Source organism: Pogona vitticeps, chromosome 1 (assembly GCF_051106095.1).
Source record: "Pogona vitticeps strain Pit_001003342236 chromosome 1, PviZW2.1, whole genome shotgun sequence".
NCBI classification, from domain to species: Eukaryota; Metazoa; Chordata; class Lepidosauria; order Squamata; family Agamidae; genus Pogona; species Pogona vitticeps.
Genome location: NC_135783.1, coordinates 6,254,441 through 6,281,654, shown reverse-complemented (window position 1 = coordinate 6,281,654; position 27,214 = coordinate 6,254,441). Strand labels below are relative to the sequence as shown.

The following is a 27,214-nucleotide window of genomic DNA, read 5'->3' as shown; positions in this document are numbered from 1 at the left end:
ACCCTCCCACATGCACATGAGCACCTGCCCGCAAGCACTCCACGCATGCACATGAGCATGGGGGGCCTGCCTTCCCCAACCAGTCCGTGGGGTTAAAAAGGTTGAGGACCACTGGTATATCTAATGCCTCCTTCTCCTGACTGATACCTTTTAACAATGAGATCCCTCTGATGCTTTGAAGGCTCTCTGCGGATCATGGCTTCTGCTGTAGGATGTGACTACGAAAATGTCAGGAAAAGACCTACTAGTACAGCTGATCTTTATTTGGGATTCCTCAGAGGCACTTTAAATGATAGCAGGGGTCTCCTGACTCCTACTTAACGTGAGTTTGAACATGATTGTTTACTGCTGAACACAGTAACAGCCCCAGTTATAAGAGGGCGTGCACACAGATGCAACCATATTATTTGAGATTTTAATTTTAACTTCCCTCCACCTAAAAAGATTTCCATTTGTTGTTCAGCTGAGTTGTACAGTTTACAGGTCTCATTAAAGGTGGAAAAGGTTCTGAAATGCTTTATCTTTGCCTCTCTTTTTTTTACATCACAGACACTTGACATTTTCACAGGAGTGTGTAAACTTTTTATTTCCACTGTATGTCCATAGAATTTTTTAAAAAACAGTATTTAATACACTGGTTCCTAAATATAGGGCCACAGGTGCTCTTGAACAACTCCCAGAAGGCTGGGCCAAGACCTCAATACCTCTCATAGCTTCTGTGGACTGTAGTCAAGGAGAACCTGCACCAGGTAAGTGCAAATAGAATAATACGTCGCTTTGTTGACCTGAGTTGCTGTAAAAGTGGGCAACTGGTCACTCTCCACATGTTGTTTGGCTCAATTCCACAACATCTGGCTCCACAGGGTGAAAAGATTAGAAGAGTGAGCAAAAGATGGACAACACCTGCAACCACTTCTACTAAGAACTGTTTCTGCACATGTATTTAACCAGGGAGAGGGCACCTTTGTTTCATGCTCTCCCCCCCCCCAACAGATTACCCATTGGAAGTGCAGCCCTCCTATCCCGGCAGTAGAGGATTCATTCTCCAAATAAACGAGAAGACCGCAGGAGACTTTATTACAGCAATTTCTTTTTTTACCGTCAAAAACTCACAAGCAACAAAATCGGCACCCTGTAACATTCTCGTTAAAAAAAACCTACGTTCGAAAAAACCCAGTGCAGTCCAAATTCCCTGCAGAAGGAAAAAAAAAGAAGAAAAACTCTTAGTGAACTCAAAACAGACTTCTCTGTGACTTGTCCAAAAAGAAAGGGAAAAAATGGTTTCCAACTAGAAACGTTATTTGTTAGCAGCTCCTTCCGGGTGAAAGCTTGCGGATCAACCCTTTCTTGAAAAATCAAGGTTTCAAATCCAGCTTTCCTGCAAGTCCTAGGATTTCTAAAGCAGTTCTCTGGCTCCATGATGGGATTTCTCTGCAAAGACGTCAAATAAAACCCCCAAGGAAGAAGGTCTCTCAGTTTTCGCCAGTGTGTACGTATTCCTCGGTCGCTTTCGATACGGTGCTGAGATACTGCCAGCTCAAAGCAGCAAGAAGCATAATGCAGGACAGGTAGACCCGGGAATAAGGGGCGCGGGAGACAAGGGCTCCAGCCGGCAAGCTCATGGATCGGATCGAGGCGATGACCTGTTGCGTTCTGCAAGAGGAAGGGTCTGTGCTTGGGATCTTCTGGTAGATCTAGTGAAAGGAGAATGGGGATCCAGTCAAGCGACAACATTTGGGAAAACATGCATGTTACCAAAACCACGCCATGAAACTACACTCTGCTGCCCCGTTACCACATTAAGTGATGCTGACCTCTTAATGAGAAATGAGGAGGAATATAAAAACAGATATTCCTGCAGCTCCTTTAATGTTGCTTTAATTTTTCGACAAAAATAGCCAATTTGTTAAATATTCGTCGATCCGTATTCGTCAGATTTTAAGTCCCAACGAATACGGATCGATGAATATTTCCCTGTTTTATTCGTCCCCATATGAATACTACTACTACTAATAATAATGATAATGATGATAATCATCATCATCCTGTAGCTTTTCTATTCTGCCTACCGACCCGCCAATCAGCTGATCCATGGGCTGATAGGCAGCCGCCCACCCACACAGCCTACCCCCACCCTCTTCCTCTCCCTACCTTAGCCCCACCCCCCCGCGACACCCCCTTACCATACTCGTTACCGAGGAAACTGGCTGCCCTTTGCAAAGATGGCGGCTGCGGCTTCATTTAGGGTAGGGAAGCTGCTGCTGCCATCTTTGTAAAGGGCAGCCTGGATTCCCTTAGCCACAGAAGGTGGCAGTGGGGGTGTTTTTTTTTAAATAACCCTACCACTATAAATCAACGAATAACTTTATTTTTCGCTTTATGGGGCCAAGTTCGTGCTTCACAAGTTGTCAACTTCTGAAGACTCACAAAGCGGGACGACTCGCCAAAATGGTGAGTCATCCCCATCTCTACTCTTAACTACAGAAGGACCCTCTATCCGTGGGATCAGTATCCAATGAGTCACTTACCTGCAACCTGAAAATACTAAATAAAACAAACCCAGAAATACATATTCCTATGCATTTCCTGGTGTTTTAACAGGAGCAGGCTACTAGAGGGAGCCAGGGACCATGCAATGTATAGGGTTTGATACTTCCACATTATGGGTATCGGGGGGGGGCTTGTAACTGATCCCCCTGCAGATAGCGTGGCCCCGTTGTATTATGCCGGCTGAATGCAAGCTGCCGCAGGTTCTCCCAAGCCCATAAGCATTAGGATGCAGTTTTAGCAGCACAGCCTCTTCGGGACCTCGTTATTTGTCTGGAAGTCTTCTGCCAAGTTTGGCAGCCCTTCGGACCCAGTCCTCACGCCCGCAGGTGTTAACACACAGAGAAAAGCCCGGGGAATGGTAACCAGAAACTGGGCTTTTAATGCAGGGGAATGCTCTCCCCCAGGAAACACGTCAGGCGCCTTCCCTCTGCCTATTCAGAAAGCTCCTAAAAAAACTGAACTATTCAGAAAAGCTGTCGGAAAGAATGTCCCCAAATAGCTGGCAGACTAGAGGAAGGAGGGGAGAAATAATGCCGTATTGTCAGGTATTCCAAAAATGATTTCGTCTCCTGTCTTGGGTTATGATTTGTTTCTGGGATAATTCATTGTCTGTATTATTCTATAACGTATGTTTATTTTGTTGTGCACCGTCCAGAGTAGCAATTTGCTAGATGGGCAGTATGTCAATTAAATTTAAATTAAATTACAAATGGAAGTAAGCAAGCCTAGCAAGAAAGCTGGCTCCCAAGGGACAAATCAACTACCATCGGCATGCTGGCTGGGGGATCCGGTGAGCTAAAATCCAGAAAAGGTACTTTTCCTAAACTCTGCTTCCTCCTAGTGACACACCTTCACCCCTCTCTGATTCACACCCACCCTCATCCCTTCCTTTCAGCCCTGGGGTTTCCTTCTTCTTGTCCTTTTTTTCACAAATGGCTGCACGCAAACCACATGAAAAACTCAACATTTAAAAGCTAAAAGCAGGAAGTCCTGGCTTTAACCGATAAAGCCCTAAACGATTTGGGTCCAAGCTATCTCAAGGACCGCATCTCCCTTGATGAGTGTGCCCGGGTGTTAAGATCATCAGGGGAGGCCTTTCTCTCAGTCCCGCCACCTTTACAGGTATGTTTGGTGGGGACACAGGAGAGAACCTTCTCTGCGGCTGCTCCAATACTGTGGAACTCCCTCCCACTGGAATCCAGGCTGGCCCCATCTTTGCTGTCCTTCTGCAAACAGACAAAGAACATTCTCTTCAGTAAACCAGCCCCTTGTGTGTGATTTTTAGATAGATTATTGTACATTACTGCTTTGACTGGATTTTAGTACTATTTGTGTTTTCCACTTCTCAGAGTGACATGTTAAAATTTTTATATGCTTATTGATCTTTGCCTTATTGATCTTTGTCTTAACATTGTTTGTTAATATTGTAAGATGTGTCCTTATTCACTGTTCATAAACACTGTCTTTTAGTGATGTTAAAAACTGTTGTTCACTCATTCCTTCCAACTTTAAACATCGTCTTTCATTGTGGTAAGCCGCCTAGGGTCCTTTTCAAGGAGAAAGGTGGGGCAAAATATTTTAAATAAATAAATAAGTGGTGGAATATTAAAAAGGAATTAAACAAGAAGACTGATAGTCATACTATGATAGTACTGTACTTTGAAATACTTGAATGGCTGTCATACAAAGGAAGGGCAGGATCTGTTCTCAATCCTCCCAGAGCGTACAATGGGCTCAGGTTAAAGGAAGCCAGATTTCGGTTGAATATCAGGAAAAACTTCCTAACTGTTAGAGCAGTACAACAAGGGAACTTGAGCACTCCAATGCTGGAGGCACTGAAGAGAAAATAAGAACCATCCGTCAGATCTGTTTTGATTTGGATTCCTGCCTCAAGCAGGGTGTTGGACTTAGAGGCCCCTTCCAACTTCATTATTCTGGTTCTAAGTATTATATTAAAAATGGCAATTAAGATCAATACTAAAAACACAGTTAATAGCAACTGAGCCCAATCCATACAAAATGCCCTCCCATAGACAAGCCAGTTACTAAGGCAAAGCCTGCCTGAAGACAAAGGTCTTTGCCTCTGGAGATAACCTCTGCAGAAACACCTTTGACACCAATTCTCTTAGACAGGAGCAACTTCGTGAAAAGGGAGGACAGAAAAGCCAGGGTTGGTGCTAGACAAGATCTGAACTTCCTCTGGATCACAGAAACTTAGATCATTCTTACTTGGTCGCCTAGGTGGCTCGGTCAATAAGCCCAGGAGACTTCACGCCACCCAACTCACCTCTTCCACATATTGGTACATGATGGCTTTAACAGCCTGGATGTTCGTCGCATCCATCATCAGGGTGACAGCCTGTCCCTTCCGAATCTTCACCATGCCCTTGAAGACCTGCTGGTTGTTGTAGCAGGTTGCTAAGGTAGCTATGGCCATCACCTAAGAGGAGGATGAGCAAGGAGAAGATCGTAAAAACAAGCCCTGCTTGACTGGACTACAAATACAGATCGGTAATCGTTTGTTGATCAAGAGGATGGCCAATGGAAAAGTAAAGCAGGACACCCTGTCTGTGGGACCAATATCCACTGATTCACTTATCCACTGGCTGAAAATACTAAATCACACAGCACCACCCCTCAAAATGCCTATTTATATATGTATTTCCAAGGTGTATTTACCAGAACTGGCCACTAAAAGGAGCCAGAGATTTTCCACATTTTTCAGCGTACGTGGGTGGAGGTTGGAGCTGATCCCTGTGCTTTTATTTATTTAATTTATTTAATTTATTAGATTTATAACCCGCCCATGTAGACCAAAGGTCTACTCTGGCCGGCATTACAAATTTAAAAACAGTAAAACCAATAAATATTCAAAAGAACTCCAAGATGTTAAAATATGAATTTAAGATGTTACTGTATTAAAACCAGTGAGTGCATAGAAAAACTTACAAACCAAAATACATAAAAGGTAGAAGGAAAGAGTATGTTATGTCACTCACATAATGAGAAACAAGATGTGTAGGTTATTGCTGATCATTCAAGGCAAAACCAGTGTGTGGAGGGGGGGGGGAAGATGGCAGGCAATTGAAAAACATCTCAACGGAATAAACTGGTTTGGACATTCAGAACTGTGCTCGGAACCAAAACATTTGTAGTCCACAAAGCCACAGTGCTGCTCAATATGCTCCTGTGCTGTGGAACTCCCTTCCACAGTAAACCAAGCTAGCCCCCTTTCTGCTCTTCTTCCACTGGTAGGTCACGTGTTTTTTTTTAAAGCGACCTTTTAATATGTCAATTACTTCTAAAGAAGGAGATTTCGTGGATAAGTTCTTTTGAATCTTTTAAACACATCTTTTTAATTGTTTTAAAGAGATTATATTGAGTACTTTTTAATGACTACTGTATTGAACTGTTTTTTTAAATACTGCGATCCATTGAATGCTGTTTTTTTTTTTAATCTTTTACACATTTGTGTTTTGAAATCCTCTGCAGGCCACCTGGCCTCTTTTTGCTGGAAGAAAATGTGTTATGGGCTGTTGGGCCAGAATTGACTGACAGCAACCCGTTAGGGCTTTTCAAGGTTAGCGAGATATTTAAGAAGTGGTTCCTGGCTCTGTGCCCTCCCCCTCACTGAGGTTCCACGACCAAGTAGAGATTTGAATCCAGATTCCCCAAGTCCTTAAGCCCATTATTCTTTGCATTGCACCATACTGGGTCTTTAAAACACCAGTCAAACTTCAGTAAGAGAAGAATGAGACAAAGCAGTTATCTTGAAGAAGCTATCTGGGACTGAGCTTCTCACCTCTACGGTGGTGGTTCCCAACTTTGGGCCTCCAGATGTTCTTTGACTACAATTCCCAGAAATCCTGGCCAGCCCAGCTAGTGGGTGAAGGCTTCCGGGAATTTTAGTCCGAGAACATCTGGAGACCCCAGGTTGGTAACCACTGCGCTAGATGAAAAGCAAATGTCCTTCCAGGGGCTGGCAGCCTCTCCTGCCCAATGACCTACCTGCGGAATAGCGCAAAAGTTGAACACACTCTGGTTCTTGAGGCGGGACAAATAAGTCAGGACGTCAGGCACGTGATGCAGGGCGTTGGTGATGAGCTCGTTCATACACTGGACCGCTTTGTCGATGTTCTCTGGCTTGGCCAGATCCGACATTTTCTTCACATACTTGTTCCAAACCTGGGAGAACAAAGAGGATGAGGCACGTTGGCTGGCGTTCTCTAGGGGCAAGCCCCTCGGCCTTTTGTTCATCCCATACTCTCTCCCCGTGGAAATGACGACCTCATAGTGGCTTACAATCATTCCACATCACAGAGGCAGATACCCTGAACTACTCTGACCCCCAAAAGAGGGGCATTTACATCTAGTCTGGGTGTCTGGCATGACACCCCCCCCAATAGGCCAAAAACTGGGCTCCAAACCTCGAAAGCTCAGCCACATCCTGCATCCAGTTCAGGGATGCCAACAAACTGGAGCAAGTTCACAGGAGGGCAATAAGGATGGAAGCCAAGCCTTATGAAGAAAGAACTGGGCATTTTTAAGCCTTGAGAAAAGACTGAGGGGTGACAGGATAGCACTTTTTAAATATCTGAAAGGCTGTCCTACAGAGGAGGGACAAGATCTTGGATGTACTTGATGGCCTTGTAGGCCCCTTCCAACTTCACTTTTCTATGAAATACGATAGCAATTTTCAAATACAGTGGGGTCTTGACTTGAGAACTTAATCTGTATTGGAAGGCGGTTCTCAAGTCAAAAAGTTCACAGGTCAAATCTGCATTTCCCATAGGAATGCATTGAAAACCATTTGATCCGTATCTGCTCTTTTCCGTCCATAGAAACTAATGGGAAGCTGCTATTCTGCCTTCGACCACTAGAGGGGGATATTTTTCTTTTTTCTTAGGTCAAGAAAGGTTCAGGGAAGGGCAGGGAAAATACAGTCCAGGCAGGACAAGTACCAGGCAGTCCGAAGACTGTCTCCCAATCCACTCTCTAAACGCTGGGAGGAGTGAAGAAGCAGACAGGCACCCTTTTCACTGGCCAACAGTTAACTGAAAGTTCACATTTTGCACTTTCCCTGCCTCCTACGTGGGTTTTTTAAAGTTCTTAACTCAAATCTAAGTATGTAAGTCAAGTCAATATTTTCCTATGAGAGTGGTTCTTAAGTCAAAATGTTCTTAACTCAAGCCGTTCTTAAGTCAAGAAAGGTAGTCATACAGAGGAGGAGCAGGAGCTGTTCTTGAAGTTTGTTAAAGCCTACGTATGTCTCCTCACATCCACCTGCATGAATAGAGGTTGCTCCCACGTGTGTGCAAGTAATCCGGGAAACAACAGATCTATCCAAAGTCTCAGAAAGTCACTATCACAGGGAAGACATCAAGAGGGCTGTCTTACACTAACAAGGTAAACAGTCTTCAGGGAATAGATCTCTACAGAAAACAGAATTAAACCAAGTCAAGACTATTCATCTACTTTCACCAGGGGCTGACTATAAGAAATAAGCAAACCTGCAACTGGAGATATATCCAGTCAAGACCTTCTGCATTCAGAGGGCACACTCTCCCACTCATCTACGAATCGCCCCCCTGGTCCATCCGTCACGATTCTCCCCTCTTAGCCTTTATTCATTCCATGGTTATGTTGCCTTTCTCCCAGCAAATGGGACCTCTTCTTACCCAACCTCTGTCCTCCTCCTCTTACCTCGCTGGGCCAGAACTCTCTGCCTTCAAGTTGGTCCTCCAGGTAATCCCGAATGATGTTGGTTTTCTGCAGGAAGAGCCCCATGGAGTTGGCGAGCGCCGTGTCTTGGCCAACAATGGCGTCTTCCAGCTGGGAGGCCGAGAACAGCCGGGAGAGCCCAATCCCTACCAGCCCGGCGACGTAGTGACAATACTAGAGAAATACAGAAGGATCAACCATTAAAAAAACACACACACACACCAAAACTCCAGCGGTTCTCAAACTTTTGCATCCTACCAACGCTCAAGAAGCAAGAGGCTCACATCTCCTGACAAGGACAACTGATCATTATTACATTTGTCACATTAAAACCTGCAGTAATATTACCGTGCGCGCGCGCACACACACACACACACACACAACCCCCAAAATAAATTAATTTAGCTACCAATCATTGTCATTGACTGGACATTGCTAACTGTGAAATTGTCACACTATCAACAACTTGTGCCCAGAAAATAAACCAGTCTCGCCATTAAAAACAGTCTCTTACAGTAATGGACCCATGTATAAATAAATGGATAAGTATTCTCCATGTAGTCCTACTCTTTCATCAGAAGATGGCTTGTCCACAAAAAGTTCACATTAAAATACAGCTGTCAGTCTTCAATGTGCTGCAATGTTTTTGCTTTTTTTACTTTTTTTGGATCTCTCTTTTGTTTTTGCCAAAATACACAATTTAGGCTCTGAGAAGTGCAATAACAGTGCTGAGTTGGCTACAGAGGCTTAGAAGGATCCCATCATTTATTGCTAGAGGGTTCTGCTAGCCATGCTTTTTCAGCTTCATTCCCTTTGTTAATGAGGTACTATCCTGTTCCCTAAACAAGGGACAGAAGAAATCTGAGTAAACAGCCCCAGCCCAGCAGGCTCTGGACTGTAGGTCTGATCCCACCACCACCAGCAGAAAATGGGCTTGCTGGAATTGTGGGGGTGGGACGTTTATGCCTTTTCTCTTCTGCTCCGTATTTAGGCCACTGGAGGCAAGCCAAGTTCCAGCTGCCTCAAGGGTCCCCCGCGAGGCCCTCGTTCGTAACAAAAACCGGAACGGAAAGAAAATAAACCAGAAGACCTGCGGCACCTTTACAACAACCCATTTTTATTTCAGGGTGAACGTTTGTGGCTCACAATTCACTTTTTCAGGTTCAGAAATGATAGTACCAGGCGCAGGGAGGTTCGCTTATCACTTTTCAGCTCTCAAGAGGGCCCAAGAAAGGTTTAAAAAAGCAAGAATGAGAAGCGTAACAGATAAACATCAATTTAAAATCCAGCTTTAGAAATCGTGTTCTAAAGCCACATCAAGAAAATCTACAAACCAGCTCTCAAAACAGTTTTAGACACAACCCCCAAGGGCCATGTGACAAACGACGGTCTAAATGTCTTGCCGAAAGTTCATCAGGAATGGAACCAGCCTGGCTTTTCTCGAAAGGCAGCTCCTCTATCAAACAAAGGGTGTTGCAAGAGAAAGCCCTGCCTTGTGGAGCCACCAGCCTAGCTTCTCCGGGTAAAGGGACAGATAACATCTGCTCATCTTGCAGAAAGGCCAGCTCCTCCCTTCCTAAGGCACCAAAGCGGCCAGGAGACAACTGAGAAGTCCCAGCGGTTTCCCTTCTTTGCAACCTTTGCTGAAAAAGCAAAGAGATCGCCGGAAGGTACCAGACGGGCCCTCGGAGACTGTCAACCGTTCCCCAAGGAAGCCAATCCCAGAACTTTCAAACCTTCCCCTTTGAGAGCCGTTCACTTTGGCTATTTTCCCGGTCCCTCCATGCCAACAGACACTTTGCTGTTTATATAAAAGAGGTTTTTTTTAAAAAAACCTACCTAGGATGAGCATTCGCTTAGCTCTCCAATCTCAAGAACACCATTTTATAGCCTGTTTACTCAAAACAGAACACAAAATGGTGCTTCTGAGACTGGAATTAGATAAGGCATCCTTCCATCTCGAGAGACTATGGTAATGTGCTCTGTATGGAGGACTTGGAACAACGTCTAGTGTGGCTGAGGAGGCCAATTCGAGAGTGACCATCCCTTCCAAATACAATCTGTCCCCTGTCCAGCTCCCCGATTTTGCTGGGTTCGGGCCTGCCTCTTGGCCCTGGCTCGCTGGACAAGGGTCTCTTCAAATTGGGAGAGGCCGTGATGCACTGCCTGCCTCCAGGCTGAACGGTCAGATGTCAGAGTTTCCCATCTGTTGAGGCTCATTCCTAAGGCCTTCAGATCCCATTTGCAGATATCCTTGTATCACAGCTGTGGTCTCCCTCTGGGGTGCATTCCCTGCACTAATTCTCCATAGAGGAGATCTTTTGGAATCCAACCATCAGCCATTCTCACGACATGCCCAAGTCAACGTAGACATTGTTGTTTCAGTAATGCAATTCCAGCTCGTTCTAGGACTACTCTGTTTGGAACTCTGTCCTGCCAGGTGATACCAAAAATGCGTTGGAGACAACACATATGGAACGTGTTCAGCTTCCTCTCCTGCCATGCACAAAGGATCCAGGACTCACTGCAGTACAGGAGTGTGCTCAGGACACAAGGCTCTATAGACCTGCATCTTGGTCTATGCCGTCAGCTCTTTATTAAGCCATACTCTCTTTGTGAGTCTAGAGAACATGGTGGCTGCTTTGCCAAAGTGTTTATCCAGTTCGACATCTAGGGAGAGAGTGCCAGAGATTGTTGAGCCAAGGTACACAAAATCATGAACAAAGAGCTTTCCATCTGATCTAGTCCGGAGATAGACACCTTCGGTTGCAGTTCCAAAGGCCTGCTTCAGCATAACAGCAAAAAAGATCCCAAACAGGTGTAAGGACACCGCTCTGTTTCACTCCGCTTTGGATGTCAAAGCAATCTGATGTCGAGCCATCAAAAACTACAGTGCCTTTCATTTCCTCATGAAAGAACCTCATGATGTTAAGGAATCGAGGTGGACATCCAATCTTGGGAAGGATTTTAAAAAGGCCATCCCTGCTAACCAAATCAAAGGCCTTTGTGAGATCTATGAAGGCTACAAAGAGTGGATGTTGTTGTTCCCTACATTTCTCCTGCAACTGTCTGAGGGAGAATAACATGTCAGTGGTGGATCTATTAGCTCAAAATCCACACTGTGATTCTGGATAGACTCTGCCTGCAAGCACCTGGAGTCTCTTCAGCACAACACGGGCAAGCAGCTTCCCTACAACGCTGAGAAGAGAGATGCCACGGTAGTTCTTGCAGTTGCCACTGTCTCCTTTGTTCTTATACAATGTGACGATGTTTGCATCCTTCATGTCCTGTGGTACTCCACCTTCCCTCCAGCAAAGACAAAAGATTTTATACAGCTTGGTGGTGATGATCTCTTTATAGCACTTCAACAGGGATGTTATACTTCCCAGGTGCCTTGCTGGAGATGAGAGAATCCAAGGCCACTTTTATTTCTGCTAAAGTTGGTTCGCTGTCCAACTCTTCCAAAACAGGCAGGTGCTCGGTGTTATTTAGTGCCTCTTTGGTTACTACATTCACTCTGGAATATCGCTCAGAGTAGTGCTGCACCCAACTGGAATTAACAGACTGCATTTAACAAAATGGTCTTCCAATTGTGTGAGGTACTATTCTAGAGACCTGTGTCCAGTTCTGGACACCACCATTCAAGGAAGATGCTGACAAACTGGAACAGGTTCAGAGGACGACAAGAGAGATGATCAGGGGGCTGGAAACCAAGCCTTATGAAGAAAGACTGCGAGAACTGGGCCTGTGGAGTCCTACCTCCTACAGGAGGTAGGATAGCACTTCTCAATTATTTGAAAGGCTATCCTACAGAGGAAGGGCAGGGTGTGTTCTCAGTCAGCCCAGAGTGCAGGACACGTCACAATGGGCTCATATCAGGGGAAAAATAATTCTTAACTGCTAGAGTAGTACAACAATGGAACCAATGGCCTCGGGAGGTGGCAAGCACTCCAACAATGGAGGTATTAAAAAGAAAACTGGATAACCCTCTGTCTGATCTGCTTTGATTTGGATTCCTGCCTTGAGCAGGTTGTTGGACTTGATGGCTTCATCAGCCCCTTCCGACTCCGTGATTCCTTGATTCTATAGCTCCGCACTCACCTTGTCCCAGTCTTTCTCAGAATCCACCTTCTTTTCCAAAAACTCGACCATCCCCACGCCCATTTTGTGGCAAACGTCAGCAATCACATCCTGGTAGACCTTGGCCAGATTCCGGAACTCCAGGGAGATCTGAAGCAGAGCAAAGAAAGAAGCAAGCAAAGAAGTAGTCAAGTGTGAGCCGTAATTATGGCGAGGGTGACCACTCCCTCCCCCACCAAAACCAAACTAGAAAAAGCCTAAGAGTCACAATATTCCACTACCGCAGTCCAGGCACTGGTTCACACACCTGGTGCAAGAGACAGAGTCCAGGAGTTTCATTTTCCACTGTGCCTCCTGGGAGTGAAGCCCAGCCTGTGTAGCCTCGGGCAAGCTGCACCTGGCCATGCAAACTCACCATGCAGATACCCATGATAAGTTGCTCCTTGAACATCTCATATTCCTTGAAAAGCCTGCCAAAATTCTTCTTAAAACTCTGCTCCACCACCTGGCCAGAATCCCATTGGTTAATTATGCTGCTGTTAAGCAGAAGGACATAAATTTCTCATCACCTACCACCGCAGGTGACAGCCACTGGACAAAGAATATGAGCATTTATTTGCTAGCCAGCAGCAACAGGTCCTTGCAGTTTATGCCACTGTGCTTACACCAGTGTCACTGACCAAGGAGATTCCAGCTTCTGTTTTGAATTCACCTCTGTGGGGCAGAGGGAACCATCTCCTGCTCCATCGCCTTAAACACTGGAGAACGTGGCTTTCTCTTCCTAGTTATTTCCATCCAAGTGGATCAAGCTCAATGCATTTAGTTTTGAACAGGACACACAATCAACTGGGGAATGAGTTGATATCTACCAAATGTGTAGATGTGAATTCTTCCTCCACCCAAATGGAAACTCCAGTCCATCTGGTTCCCTGTTTACATTGAGGCAGGTATGCCCATAGGTTTATTTGCCCACAAGTGGAGCCCTGCTGCACTTCCCCAGAGAGGAGCGGAGAATACACTGGTTTTGGAAGGAGAGGCCTGGCGCATGGACGCATCCCATGATCCTTCACCGACAGTGAGAGAGGAGAGAGAAGGTTGAGAGGTGATTTTTAAAACATTGGAAGGGCCCTCATGTAGAAGACTGAAGCTAGTTTACAAATCCCATGAGGCACTAGCTCTCCTCTATTTAGCACTGGTTAGGTCTCATATCTAGGAACGTGGTGGCGCTGCGGATTAAACCGCAGAAGCCTCTGTACTGCAGGGTCAAAAGACCAGCCATCGAATCCACGCGACAGAGGGAGCTCCCATCGCTTGTCCCAGCTCCTGCCAATGTAGCCATTCGAAAGCATGTAAAGATGTGAGTCAATAAATAGGTACCACCACGGTGGGATGGTCACGGCATTCCATGTCTAGTCGCACTGGCCACGTGACCACGGAAACTGTCTATGGACAAACACTGGCTCTACGGCTTGGAGACGAGGATGAGCACCACGCCCTAGAGTCGGACACGACTGGACTAAATGTCAAGGGGAACTTTTACCTTTACTAGGTCTCCTATCTAGAGCACTGCATCCAGTTCTGGCCACCCCTACTTACCAAGAAGGCAGCACAGGAACACTCAACACCTGCAGAGCAGAACGGCAACCACTAGGTAATATTCTTTTTACTTTAATCTGACCCAAATGGGCTAGACCCAGTGGGTTTACTAAATTATACCCCAATTCCCAGATAGAGGACATGGGTTTTCTGCCTGCCCTCCTGGCCAAGCGAAACATGTCTGTTTTGAAGAGCCAAACGAGGAGATGTGTTTGTGTGCACGCATAGCCTGTGCCCCTCTGTTGTGAGAGCTAGAGTGTGAAATCCAAACCACAAATGTCCAGGGGTAACCTTAGAACAACTTCCTCCTTCATTTAAGACAGAGGTGCCTGGTGAAAATTCATCTTAACAAGAACTTGAAATAACCTCCTGGGCAAATCCCACGAATATTTGAACTTTCAGTATTTGCTTTGAGGAAGTGGGATTTACCCACAAAAGGTTAGCTCACACAGTGTATGCATTTTTTTATTTTTTATTTTATTAGTGGCCTTTAAAGGTACCACCTATTCTTGCATTTGCATTTTGTAAGTGGCCACACGGCTAACCCCTTTTATTTCAAGGACACTTTAAGAAGGATGCCAACAAACTGGAGCAGGTTCCGAGGGGGCAAAAAGGATGATCAGGAGACTGGAAGCCCAGCCCTAGGAGAAAAGGCAGAAAGAACTGGCCAAGTTTAGCCTTGAGAAAAGAAGACTGAGAGGAGAGAGGATAGCACTCTTCAAATACAGTGGTGCCTCACTTAACGGGTGCCCCGTTTAACGATGGATCCGCATAGTGATGAAGATTTTGCGATCGCAAAAGCGATCGCATTGCGATGTTTTAGATAGGAAAAAATCGCTTTGCGATGATCGGTACCCTGTTTCGCTTACCGATCATCGCATAGCGATAATTTTTCAACAGCTGATTGGCAGTTCCAAAATGGCCGCCGGGTAAATAAAATGGCCACCTGCTGTGTTTTCGCCCGGATTCCTCGCTTACCGGGCAGCGAAATGGTGGCCGTATGTAGGATTTTCGCTTAAAGGTGAGTTTTAAGCCCATAGGAACGCATTGAAGGGGTTTCAATGCATTCCTATGGGCTTTTTAAAACCGCATAGCAACAAAATCGCTTTGTAGCGATTTTTGCTGCACGGATTATTGTCGCTATGCGGGGCACCACTGTACTCGAAAGATCGTCATCCAGAGGAGGGGCAGGATCTATTCTCGATCATCCCAGAGTGCATGATAGGTCACAATGGGCTCAAGCTACAGGAAACCAGATTTCAGTTAAATATCAGGAAAAACTTTTTCATTGTTAGAGCAGTACAAAAATGGAATCCATGATGAGTGCTCCAGCACTGGAGGCCTTCAAGAGAAACTTATGAGAACCACCTGGCAGATATCCTTTGATTGGGATTCCTGCTTTAAGCAGGGGGTTCAACTTGATGGCTTCATAGCCTCCTTCCAACTCAGTTATTCTGCGATTCTAGTTTTCTGCTGTTTATGACTTGAATAAGGAGATTCATGTGATAACAAAGGAGATTCTAACTAAACCACCAGCAGGTTGTTTTCCTAACATTCAGAGAAATCTCCTTTCTTATCCTTTCAATTTACTATTGCCCTGGATTACCTGGGGAAACGGTGGGAGAGACTTCACGAGAGACTTTTAAATGGAAACTGGGGGTGGGGTGGGGCACCCGAGATGGATGATTTTGCTTCTAAGTTGCCAGAGGGAGAGTAAGCATTCCTTCCTCCCAACTCTGAGATACAAAGCTGAGACATCCAAGAAGGGACGCAAGCGCTCACCGTTGGGAAATCCTCCAGCACCTGCTTGTCCTTCTCGTTGCTCTCCATGAACCGCCAGTCCGGCTGATACAGGTACGAGTGGAAGTTGTGCAGGATGGGAACCTTGGTTTCCAGGTTGATGGTCATGTCATCCTCGACCGTGTCCAAGGCTCGGAGAACCAGGTAGAAGATGCAGACGGCATGACTGTGGAAGGAGGTGACGGAAGAGGGTCATTTGTGACTCAGATGGGAAAAAGAGAACCAACATAAAAGCAGTGGTTCCCAATCTTGGGTCCCTGGATGGTCTTGGACTAAAACTCCCAGAAGCCTTCACGGCTACCTGTACTCACTAGGATTTCTGGGAGTTGTAGTTCAAGAACCTCTGGGGACCCAAAGTTGGGAACCAAGCTTGTAGAGCATTCCAACAACTCAACTCCAACTGGTTCAAAACTGAAGTGTCCCAACTTCTCAGTGGAAGACAGCGGAAGAATTAAGTCTCTACACTCCGTAAGGGAAGAACTTATCGGTTGCCGTTATACGTATCTGCCTTTCATAACAAGAACAAACAGAAGTAAACTCAACCACAGAACCGTTAAAGGTAAATTAAACCAAACGCAACCACAAAAGCCATTTAAGTTACATTTGTAAAGTCAGTGACATGGCAACAAATAAGACAATTTCACAAGCTAATTTCAAGCAATTATGTTTTCACGCCTTTCCTAAAGAGCCTAGCAGGAGGACACCTTTGAAGCAACCCTATTCCTTGATCTGGGCGACGCAGGAGAAACCCTTTTCCCCTGTACCTGTCAAGGAGGCCCCAACAGCTGTTGCCATTTTCAAGAGAACTGACATCCTGCCTGGAGTATCTTTTAACATCCAGCCAAGTTCATGAGAAGTCACACAGTCCTTTTCAACAGACAGACAAGATCCAAGATGTTTGGGGCGATAAAGGCTAAAGCCAATGCCCTGAATCAGACCCAGGAAGCAATCTGCAACCGGTGCATGTCTTTTCAAAATCAGACCCACATATTCCCAACACCACACACCAGTCTGCAGTCTTGCACCTGCAAACTGGACTCACTTTCTGGACCCACTTCAAGTGTAGTCCTACCTGTACAACTGCAGCCTAGTAAAGTCTCCCATCAATTGGCAAGATTTTCTAACCGAGATCAGACAGAATACCAATACTAGCTTATTTGCTTGCCCTAGCATTTTCTAAGCCACACAGCAGAAATATTATTAAATATAATAAATAAATACAAATAAATATAATATAGCAATAGCTCTCTTTTATACCTTCCATCTATCAAAGATGAAGATAGAAACAGCATTCCGAAGAGATTAAAGCATGATAGAGAGTCCTTTGAAGAGAAATCCTACGATGTTGATGAACCTGCAGTTCTAGAAAGTGAAGTGAAAGCTGCTTTGAAAGCACAAGGAAGAAATAAATCACCTGAAGCAGATGGAATACCAATGGAATTATTTCATTGCCACAGAGATGGGAATCTGTCAAAATCCTAACAAGAAGATGCCAACAAATGTGGAAAACAAAACACTGACTGGAAACTTTTAATATACATTCCTAAGAAAGAAGATTCCAAAGAGATTTACCATGCAAAAAAGTGACGCTCAAGGTGTTGCAAGTAAGCCTCTTTCCTTATATGGAGCAAGAAATGCCTGATGTTCAAGCTGGAGTCCAAAAAAAAAAGGAAGAAGCACTCAAGATCATATTGCAAATATCTGCTGGCTACTGGAGCACACCAAATAGAAAATGATTTATACACTACAGCAACAGGTTTGACTGCGTTGATCATGAGAAGTTATGGGTTGTTCTGGAAGATATGGGTGTGCTGACGGTCCTAATTAGTAACTTTGTATTGTGGACAGAATAGAGAGTTTCCTATAGGCAAAGATGTCAGACAAAGGTGCATTTTATCCCCTTACCTGTTCGATCTGTATGCAGAACATATATGGAAAGGCAGACTAGATTCAGATGAAGGAGTGAAGACTGGTAAAATAAACGTACTGATGCATCTTGCTTAGCAGAAAGCAGCAATGACTTGGAAACAACTTCTGATGAATGTGAAAGAAGGAAGTGCCGAAACAGGATGTAGTTGAGCGTGAAGAAAACAAAAATCATGATTACGAAAGAACTACACAGCTTTAATGTTGTCCATGAAGCAACTGAAATGGTGAAAGGTTTTGTATGCCTTGGTTCAATCACACATGGCAACATGGAGACTGTAGCCAAGAAATCAGAAGAAGACTGAGATTTGGAAGGACAGTCAAGAAGGAATTAGAAAAGGTCATCAAGTGTAAGGATGTGTCAACAGAGACCAAGACCGAGATCATCCAGACTGTTGTGTTTCCAATCACTGTGGATGGGGCATGAAAGCTGGACAGTAATGAAAGCTGACCAGGGAGGGGGGATTGATTTGTTTGAAATACAATTCTAGAGGAGAGCTTTGCGGATAACTCTGGACTGCCAGAAAGACAAAGACGTGGGTCCTAGAACAAATCAAGCCTGAGCTGTCTTCTGGAGGCAAAAAATGTTGAAACTGAAGCGATCTTATTTCCGGCACACTGTAAGAAGGCAGGAATCTCTGGAAAGGACCACAATGCCTCTCGATTTAATGAAGGTTAACTGGGCAGCATTAAAACAGGTGAATCATCCCATCTAACATCCCAAGATCCAGGAACCCTCCCTGATGCCTTGTGGTTTGGACTTCCAATTCCATAATTGCTATTTCAGGTTCAGCAATTAATTATAAAATACTTTTCTAAACAGCTTGCACCCAGGTCACTGCATGGTAAAGTAACTGCACCAAATGCAGGAATGTGTACAGGGGAATCAGCAAGAGACTACAAATTTAAAAATAAGGCAATTTAATATGGTGTCAAGAGCGGACCTTGTTTTGGAGGGGGTGGTAGGCATTTCCAGAGGTTGTGACAGTTATTTGTTGAAGAATGGCTCAAAATGCCTGTAATTCAAGGGAGTGCCTCTCAGCAGGGCAAGACAGTAGTCTAGCTGGACCATCCAAAAGTCACTTAACAGACTTCCAAACAAAATAGGAAGATCAAAGACTAATCCAGTAAAATGGGGATACTTGGATACAGGACAAATCTTCTGTGACTGTGGAGAAACTCAACCCATGCAGCATTTTAAAAACCAACTAAAAACGTGGATGTTTAGGCAGGCCTTCCCCACCCCTCCCAATTAATTCCTGATTTCCTTCCCTTCTTTCTCTATTATGATTCATTTTGTTTGCTCTCCATGTTGCAGAATTCTCTAATTGTGTAAAAATTCCTTCCTTATATTGTTGTGCGCCGCCTAGAGTGGTTGCAATGACCAGATAGGTGGGGTATGAATGAAATGAAATAAATAAATAAATAAATTAAAAATTGTGTGTGCAATTGATATCCCACCACGTGTACAAAAGATCTACAGCAAAAAGATGAAATAACGGTAGGGGAGTAGCCCACTTTGGGTCAAAAATAATCCAATTTATTTAACGTTTTATTTTGGCCCATATATGTCCATATATTGTATTTACACTGTGCAATGCTCGGATCCAAATAAAGAAAAGGATGCAAGAAAGTAACCCTCCCCAAACTCTCACCGCTGCTGCAACCTGCTCATTCTTCCCCCCTCTCTCCACCCTGTTAACCCCACTGCGTAGACACTGCTGGCCACTCCTGGAAACTACTCCTCCCACAATGCCTTCTGCCTGCCTCCGCCTGCCAGGGCTTCTGGGAGTTGAAGTCCAAAACATTTTAAGAGGCCTACGTGCGCCAGCTTTTCCCCCCCCTGCGCAACGCACGTGCAGCGTTGCAAGAATGGCAAGCCTGCCCAAGCGCGGGGCGATCCTCTTTTTTTTTAGGGGGTGCGTAATAAAGGGATCGCCCTGCGCTTGCATTTGGAGGGGCTTTTTGCAAACTGCGCCTGGAACCCCCCCCCCCCAAAAAAATCTCCGTCCTCCAAGGGATCTGCCCTTCCCTTTTCACCCCCCCCCCCCAAAAAAAAGCCCCACTCACCGCAACTCCCCGTCCAGGGCCTGGATGACGGCGGCGAAGCTCCGGCTGGTCTGGTTCAGGTAGAGGTAGCAGCGGCGGAGGCTGGCGCTGAGCGCGTCCTGCGGGGAGAGCGCGGGCGTCAAGGGGGCGCAGGCGGAGGATGCGGCGGCGGCCGGGTGCGCGCCCAGGAAGCGCAGCCGCCGGGCCAGCTGCACCGGGGCCCGCGGGGCGGCGCAGGAGGAGCGCAGCCGGGCCCCCGCGTCCAAGCCAGGGCCCGATCCCCCGGCGGAGGGCCGGCCCGGGCCGAGGGCCAGCGTGCGCTTGAAGAAGGAGGTGGCCGCTTTGCAGCTGCAGGGCATGGCAGGACCCCGGGGCGCGGCGCCCCTAAAGGATGGGGGGGGCTTCCCCTGGAGAAGGGGGGAGGACCCGGGGCGCGCCCGGCAGAGGCCCTTGGCCGAGCACACAACCCCCCTCCCCGAGGCAGGCACACCCCTCGCCCCCCTTCCCGGGGCCGATCCGATCCCCGCCTCCCAGCAACCCGGGGCGGGGATCCGGGCAAGCCAGCTGGCGTTTAACCCCGCGATCGCCAGCCTCCTTCCTCCAAAACAGGAGGCTGCGATGCAAGCCTTCCAAGGAGGGAGGAAAGACGGGAGGGGGGGGGGAAGCGGAGTGCAATCCTAAGCGTGTCTACAGCGAAGCTCCCCCCCCCGGGGGGGGCTTTAAGGCGGCTTGACTCCCAGGGAGCAGAGAGAGAATCTCGCCCTGGCGCTCCGGGGACTTCGAAGCAGGCGCCCCCCTCCCGCGGGTCTTCCTCCCGAGGAGCCTCCTCCCCTGCACAGGATCGGGGCTGGCGATCGCGCAAGGAACACACACACACACCTCCGCGCGCACAGCTTAAGGGCCGGATCCCTCCCGCGTCTGCTCTTAAAAGTCAGGCTGCGCAATTTTTAGGAGTCTGGATGATCCAACGGGGTATTTAAATTCCTAAATTGGTTGCTAGGGCCGCGGAGGACAAGGATTCGCTCCCGAGTAAACGCGTTTAGGATTGCGCTGCGCCGTCTTATGGGCGGCCTGTCAGATGGAAAAAGGAGGGCACTCGTTGTCGCTCCTCTCCCTTGAATGAGCCAGGTAATGCCACGAAATTTGGGAGCTTGCTTTCACCCTGGTGTATCAGCCGAATTTAACCCTGGCTTTTATCAAATGGAAAAAACCTTCTGTTTTCTAGACTCTCCTGGGCACCCTGGTACCGATCCTGTGTTCCTCCCAAGGCTGGTGGGGAAATGCACATAATAAACATAGTTTCCGAAGTTGCAGCCCTGTTAGCCAGAGCAGGTGGGTTGCCACAAGAAACACTGAACAAGACCACACGCCAACGAAACCAAGTGGCACCTTAAAGACCGACTGCTAAGTTTTAATGTAAGCTTTCATGGAACAGGATCCGATTCTTCGGAAGTATGAGCTAGAATGCAGAGACTCCATGCCAAAACTCTATGCATGCAAGGCTCTAAGTCTAAGATAAAGGGACAGGGGCGTTTGGCCGCAGTTCACCGCTAGTAATGATGTGTTCAGTATTCCCTTCTTTTGAAGCTGATTTCTTTAACATTAACAGTCATTAAAGGAAACAACAGAACATGGGGTCAGGTAGAGAAAATCAACCTGTGTGTTTGAACCTCTTTCTGAAAAGGTGGGTCTGGTTAGTTGGGAAGGAAACTGATAACATACATGTTACAATGTACAGATTACAGTATGTTAGAATAACAGATAACCACATAATTATTACATTTGGCTAAGAAACCTTGGCTAATATTTAATCCATTGAGCTGGGTGTCTAGCCTGTGTATGTGGGCATTGTTGGCAGAAGATGGAATAGATCACATTTCACTTTCCCAAGCACCTGTTGGCAGGACTGTAGTTGCTTACAGACAATCACTCAATCTCAGTCATATCCCTCTGGATTTTTGTTCTGAAATTTTTCTTCTCCAAAACAGCATCTTTTGAAGAGAGTCCTGTTACACTGAAGTGCAGATAAGTTTTTGTGTATTGCATTTTCCGATGTCTGATTTATACCCATTAATATTTTTTTTGGTGCAGATTGTCCTATTTGTACCATGTAGAGTGCAGAGGGGCGTTGTTGGTAAAAGGTGGCATAGGCCATATTAGCAGAGGAACAAGTTAAAGTACCCTTGATGTTGTGTGTGTGAGACCGTGTTTGGTGATTGTGCTGCCAGAGTAGGGGCAGAGCTGGCAATCTGGTTTTGTGACAAAGTATAATCTCCATCACTGTATTAGTGTTGTGTAACTTGTGTATGAATAGTTGCGTGAGATTGTGACTGTCTTTAAGTGAGTATAGGCCCGCCACCAAGTGCTTGGGAGAGTGAGGTGTGAACTGTTTTCGGTGCAGAAGAATTAATGGACATAAATCAGACATCAGAAATTTCAATGCACAGAAACCTATCTCAAGTCACTTCAGTCTACCTCAAGATGTGAACGTTGTTATTCTTAACAAGGAAAACTACAAAACAAGTCCAAAGGGAAACAGCTGAGATAAAATATATGGTACATAGATGTAATACCCATCTCAACAGATTAAATAGTGAAAGCTTCTTAAGTCATTACCAAATGTAATAATTATGTTGTTGCATATTTCAGCTTGCAAGGTTGGGAAAGGAGATAGACTATGATAGACTATAATCCTCAGGGCTCATGTGCAACAGAGGTATGCAGTTCAACCTGGTTCAGGCAGCAAGGTGTGGGGAAATCACCTGCTATTCTTCAGGATTCCTTTATCTCACAAAACATATTTTTCCCTTGAAAAAGCCTTCTCTAGGGGCCAAACAAATTATTTTTAAAAAAATTAAATATGGTAGCTGCAGGGAAGACCTACTGTAAAACATGGGAAAACTGACTTCCATTCCTCCACAGAGCATAAGGGGACTTTGAACCAATATTTTTTCTAAAGATTTTTTTTAAAGAACATGCTGGTGAATCACATGGCCATCTTGCCCCTCTGCTACTTAATCTTGTGCACTCTAGAAAAACCAGAGGGGAACCGATTTCTATTTAAAACCTACGCTTCAAGACAGGGAAAAAAACAGCCTAGGTGTGTATATAACAAATTGTGTTCCAGCAAGTCACTTTCAGTGTACGGCAACCCCTCTAGGGTTTCATGGTGGACAAGTACCGTACTCAGAAGTGGTTTACTTCCTTCTGGTGGTGCTTTGAAACTGCCATACAGCTTTCCCAAGGCTGCCCAGGGGGGGCACAGCGCAGAACCCCTTCAGCCACACGCTCTGGACAATCTTGGCTGGCACCTCTCCCAGGATGCATAGCAGGGATTCACTCTCCCAGCTCTGGCTCCTTGTCCAGTTGCTGCAATGCACTGATCTGTCCCATTGGTCATGTACGTGCATGACCCCTTTTGTGTCAAGAGGGGAGACAGGGGGAAATACTTCTAACGCTCCATCATTTATCCTATGTGTCCAAGAACAGCAAACAGACGAAATCTGTTTGAGACTGCAGCCAAGAAATCAGAAGATGCCTGAGGCTAGGAAGGGCAGCAATGAAGGAAATGGAAAAGATGGTCAAGTGTCAGGATGTGTCACTGGAGACTAAGGCCAAAATCATCCACACTCTTGTATTTACAATCCTCATGCACAGGCGTGAAAAACGGACAGTAGAGAAAGCTGACAGAAAAAGAACTGATTAATTTGGAATGTGGTGTGGGTAGAGAGCTTTCTGGATACCCTGGACTGTCAGAAAGACAAACAAGTGGGGCCTAGGTCAAATCAAGCCTGAAATATTTCTAGAGGCAAAAACTAGAGGCAGAAACTGAGGCTGTCCTACTATGAGTACATCATGAGAAGGCAGGATTCCCTGGAAAAGACGATCATGCTGGGAAAGGCTGAAGGCAGCAGGAAAGAAGTAGACCACATATGAGAGGGGCTGAGTCCCTAAAGGAGTCTGCAGGCGCCTAGCAGGGCTGTTGACGACAGGATATTTTGCAGATTGCTCATTCATAGGGTTGCCATAAGTCGGAAGTGACTTGCCAACACATAACAACAAAGCAGTGAAAGATGCAGATGAGAATCCACCTTCCTTCACTAGGTGTGTCTAAGTATCTTCACATGTTTATTTTAACCCAGATTAATAAAACTGCTTCTAGCCAAAATCCTCATGTTCATTTTACTTTTGTTTAAGATAAACACAGGTTTTGGCAGCAAATTGCTGCCCATTAACGAGGTGTTATATCGCTGGTGATGTGACGGGGACAAAACCACCACCTGAATGACAACAGACTGTCATATTGAAAGCTTTCCTTAATGAAAGCTTAAAGAGCAACCCAATTCTACAGTGTTCAAAGTTAGTACCGGCATATCCTAGGGAATAACTGGTGGCAGACAAAATCTGTAGGAGCTGGTGTGTCACAACTGCAGGGAGCATGAGGAATGAGGTAAGGATGTTTCACTCGAGATGAAGCCAGGATTACCCACACTATTGCACTCCTAAACACTCCAAACTGATGTGAAAGCTGAGCAGCGAAGAAAGCTGACAGGATTTTAAAAAAATGATTCATTCACTCTATGGTGCTGGGGGAGAGCTTTACGGGGACTGTGGGCTACCAGAAAGATAAATCCTAGATCAGATTGAGCCTGAACTCTCTCTCTCTCTCTTGGAGGAAAAAATGATGAACTTGAGCCTGTTGTACTTTCAAGAGAAGACTCACTGGAAAAGACAATAATGCTAGGAAAAGTTGAAGGCAGCAGGAAAAGGGGAACATGGACTCCATAAAGGAAGCCAAAAATGCAAGACCTGACCAGGGCTGTTAATGAGAGCACATTCTGGAGGTCACTCATTCATAGGGCTGCCATAAATCAGAGGTAACCTGAGGGAATGTAACAACATCATTGGGAAAGAGAGAATTGTTTATTCTTGTTGCAGTAACTCTATATCTCACCTAGACTACTACTGTGTTCCTGACAGAAGGGACTTGATCCATTCTTAGGGATATAGATGTTTGCTGCCGGGCACTGTTTGATTTCTTTGGCTTGTCCGCCTGGACACCTTACTCTAATCTAGAATTCCATAAAAGATCCTTTTGCAGATGTTCAGATGACCCTTACTGGCCAGGTATTTGGAGAAGCAGATCCAGGTAATTCAGCAGGGGGATTCCCACAGACTGTTCACCAGAGGCAAAAACAAGAAATTATCACAGACCTGTCTGGCCCAAAAGTTCCACAGGGTAGAATATAAATCAAAATGCTACATTTATGATATTAAGCTATGTCATCACTTCTAATTTTGTCTATACCATTCACTCAATGATGTCATTCCAGAACCTGGTCTTCTCAGATTATTTTCAAGCATCTTGTGTTATGTGCACAACTTCATGGCAGCTATGCCTTAAAAACAGCTTTGAAACACCTCTGTGTTTATTCATTGCACTTCCAAATTCTGCTACGTTCTCAGTCAGTGCTAAGACATGGGTATAAACATGGGGAGGCATGTAATGTAGACTGTAATCACTACCTTGATTACAGATTCTCCTTAGGTGAATACTAATGTAATGTGACACTGTCTTAGTCATATAAGATTCAAATCCAAGATGTAAATCATGGGAAGTAGTTTCATCTTGTGAGATAAATCAAACAGATTTATGGATGTTGTAGGTTTTTCGGGTTGTTTGGCCGTGTTCTGAGGTCTTTCTTCCTAACGTTTTGCCAGTCTCCATGACCGGCATCTTCTAACAGGAGTTAGAACAGAATTTAATTTTTCTATATTTTTATATTCTATATTTTGGGGCACAGATACAGACACACCAACCAAATAGGAGTGGTCTACAGGGTACTTTTCCAGTGGGTGGACTTTCAACATACAGTAAAACTTCCTTCAGATGCTGGGTGGAGCTGGATTGAAACTTCTCCCCATGTCACTTGCATATTAGCTTCATTGCTTGATACCAATACACTGTGTCCTTGGGACCATCCATACAGTCTGCTCTACAGCCTCCGTTAATTAAATGGGCAACTTGATACCCTATCTGCGTACTTAGGGAAACAGCAGTTTGTCCCACTGCAGGTTCCCCCAGTTAGGACACCCATCAAGAATTATTGTCCTGATACACCTGGAGTACACCTGTTTGCTTTCATTTGGTGATTTAAAAAATATTTCGAGGGAAGTTGAATTATTGTTCCTAGCACATAAGCCCAACAAAACATTTGAGAGTCAACACAAGAGTCATCTTATGCCAACAGTCTTTGGAATCAAGATGTCTTATATTTCCTCCACCCTTTGACTGATGTGCAAAACATACACAAGAAAGGGGCAGAGGATACTGAACACAGAACTGCCCGGCTTCTACCAACACCTCTTTTCCGCGTTGATTTAATTTGTTTTAAATCTATTCCATATTTTAATCCCTAGTTAATGCAATATGCATTTTTCCAAGGGATTCACCCACCAGTCAGCAATAAAAAAAGAGACAAATACTTCTTATTGTTGTTGTTCTTTTGTTGTTATTGTTATTATTATTATGGTGGTGGTGGATTAAACTTGTATGTGTTATATAATACTGTGCCTGGTGTTTGTTTGTTTTTTTACTTTAACAACAACAACAATCAAAGAGTTTTGATTGACTGAACAATTTCTGAACAATAAAAAGGAAAACGCCAGGACAAAAATATTGTGGCACCTTGAAAAGTATGGTGAGGTTTCCCGGATCGACATCCACGCCTTCACACTGGAAACTTCAAGGTGCCCAAATATTTTGCCCTTGCGTTTCTTCCCACCCGTAATTTTGCCAACCCACTGAGCTGGATCGAGCACCCTGGACGACGATGACAGCAGTGTGAAATAAAGCAAGGAATGCTTGCATGGGGAGGGGGAAAAAATAAGAATAATAACGCATTTGATTCCACCACCGACACATCAGCAGTAGCTCCCACCAAGCCTAAAGAAGAGGGAAAGGGTTTAGGGTTGCAGAAGTCAAAAGGCGACCTGGGGGGGGGGTGTCGGCTGACTCACCTGGTCCATCTTGGGCATGACGGTCTTGTAGCCCCCCATCTTGAATTTCACCAGGTTGTAGAGCTCCTCCGGGTGACCCAACCACTTCTTTAGCAGCTCCATCCTTGGGCACTCTGGGATGGCCCCGGGGGGGGGGCAGAAGGCAGGCAAAGGGTCCCTAAGAAGGGGGGGTGCTTCGTTTTCCTCTACCCTCCTCCTCCCTTTTTTCCTCTTTTTGCCCCACCACCCACCAAAACCAACGGGGTCCTCTTTCCACCTCCTCCCCTTCCACCCTCCTGCTTTGGTGGCCCCCCTTCCCGGGCCTTTTTGGGGTCCCCAATGGGTCCTTCCTTCCTTCCTTCCCGGGCGCCTCCCTTAAGGATGCTCTGGACCACCTGAAGCCATCCTCTCCGTCGCCTGGTCTTTCATCTCCTCCCTCTGAGGCGCGTCACCTAGCAGCAGCCAATCAGAGGGCAGCGCACCTGGCCGCCGG

At 45.7% G+C, this 27,214-nt stretch overlaps 1 protein-coding gene and 2 long non-coding RNA genes across 4 annotated transcripts in view; 1 reads left to right on the top strand and 2 right to left on the bottom strand.

Moving 5' to 3' along the window:
• The window catches only part of LOC144584822 (uncharacterized), a 274,399-nt gene that overhangs the window by 227,375 nt on the left and 19,810 nt on the right, over positions 1-27,214 (top strand). The window lies entirely within an intron of this gene.
• On the bottom strand, positions 1,074-27,158 carry FDFT1 (farnesyl-diphosphate farnesyltransferase 1). Of its 2 annotated transcripts, XM_072986771.2 has the most exons (8): positions 26,743-27,158; positions 19,744-19,841; positions 15,730-15,913; positions 12,373-12,501; positions 8,254-8,445; positions 6,559-6,735; positions 4,838-4,990; positions 1,074-1,694 (listed from the first exon to the last, which is right to left on the bottom strand). In XM_072986771.2, exons 1-8 carry the CDS (start codon positions 26,842-26,844, stop codon positions 1,473-1,475), a joined length of 1,257 nt encoding a protein of 418 aa, XP_072842872.2. In that variant the 5' UTR covers positions 26,845-27,158; the 3' UTR covers positions 1,074-1,472. The 2 variants fall into 2 exon arrangements, with proteins under 2 accessions (XP_072842872.2, XP_072842866.2); XM_072986765.2 differs by lacking the exon at positions 26,743-27,158 and having other exon boundaries at positions 19,744-20,228.
• On the bottom strand, positions 16,605-19,650 carry LOC144584824 (uncharacterized). Its single transcript, XR_013539290.1, has 2 exons — positions 17,653-19,650; positions 16,605-17,128 (listed from the first exon to the last, which is right to left on the bottom strand). It is a non-coding gene; the product is annotated as an uncharacterized LOC144584824 (long non-coding RNA).

Excerpts from the sequence above, each read along its gene's own strand:
- FDFT1 (XM_072986765.2), bottom strand. The coding sequence starts at position 20,081 with ATGCCCTGCAGCTGCAAAGCGGCCACCTCCTTCTTCAAGCGCACGCTG. Across the intron at positions 4,991-6,558 it reads ACTTTTGCGCTATTCCGCAG|GTGATGGCCATAGCTACCTT; the intron begins GTAGGTCATTGG and ends TCCTCCTCTTAG. Across the intron at positions 1,695-4,837 it reads TGTACCAATATGTGGAAGAG|ATCTACCAGAAGATCCCAAG; the intron begins GTGAGTTGGGTG and ends TCCTTTCACTAG.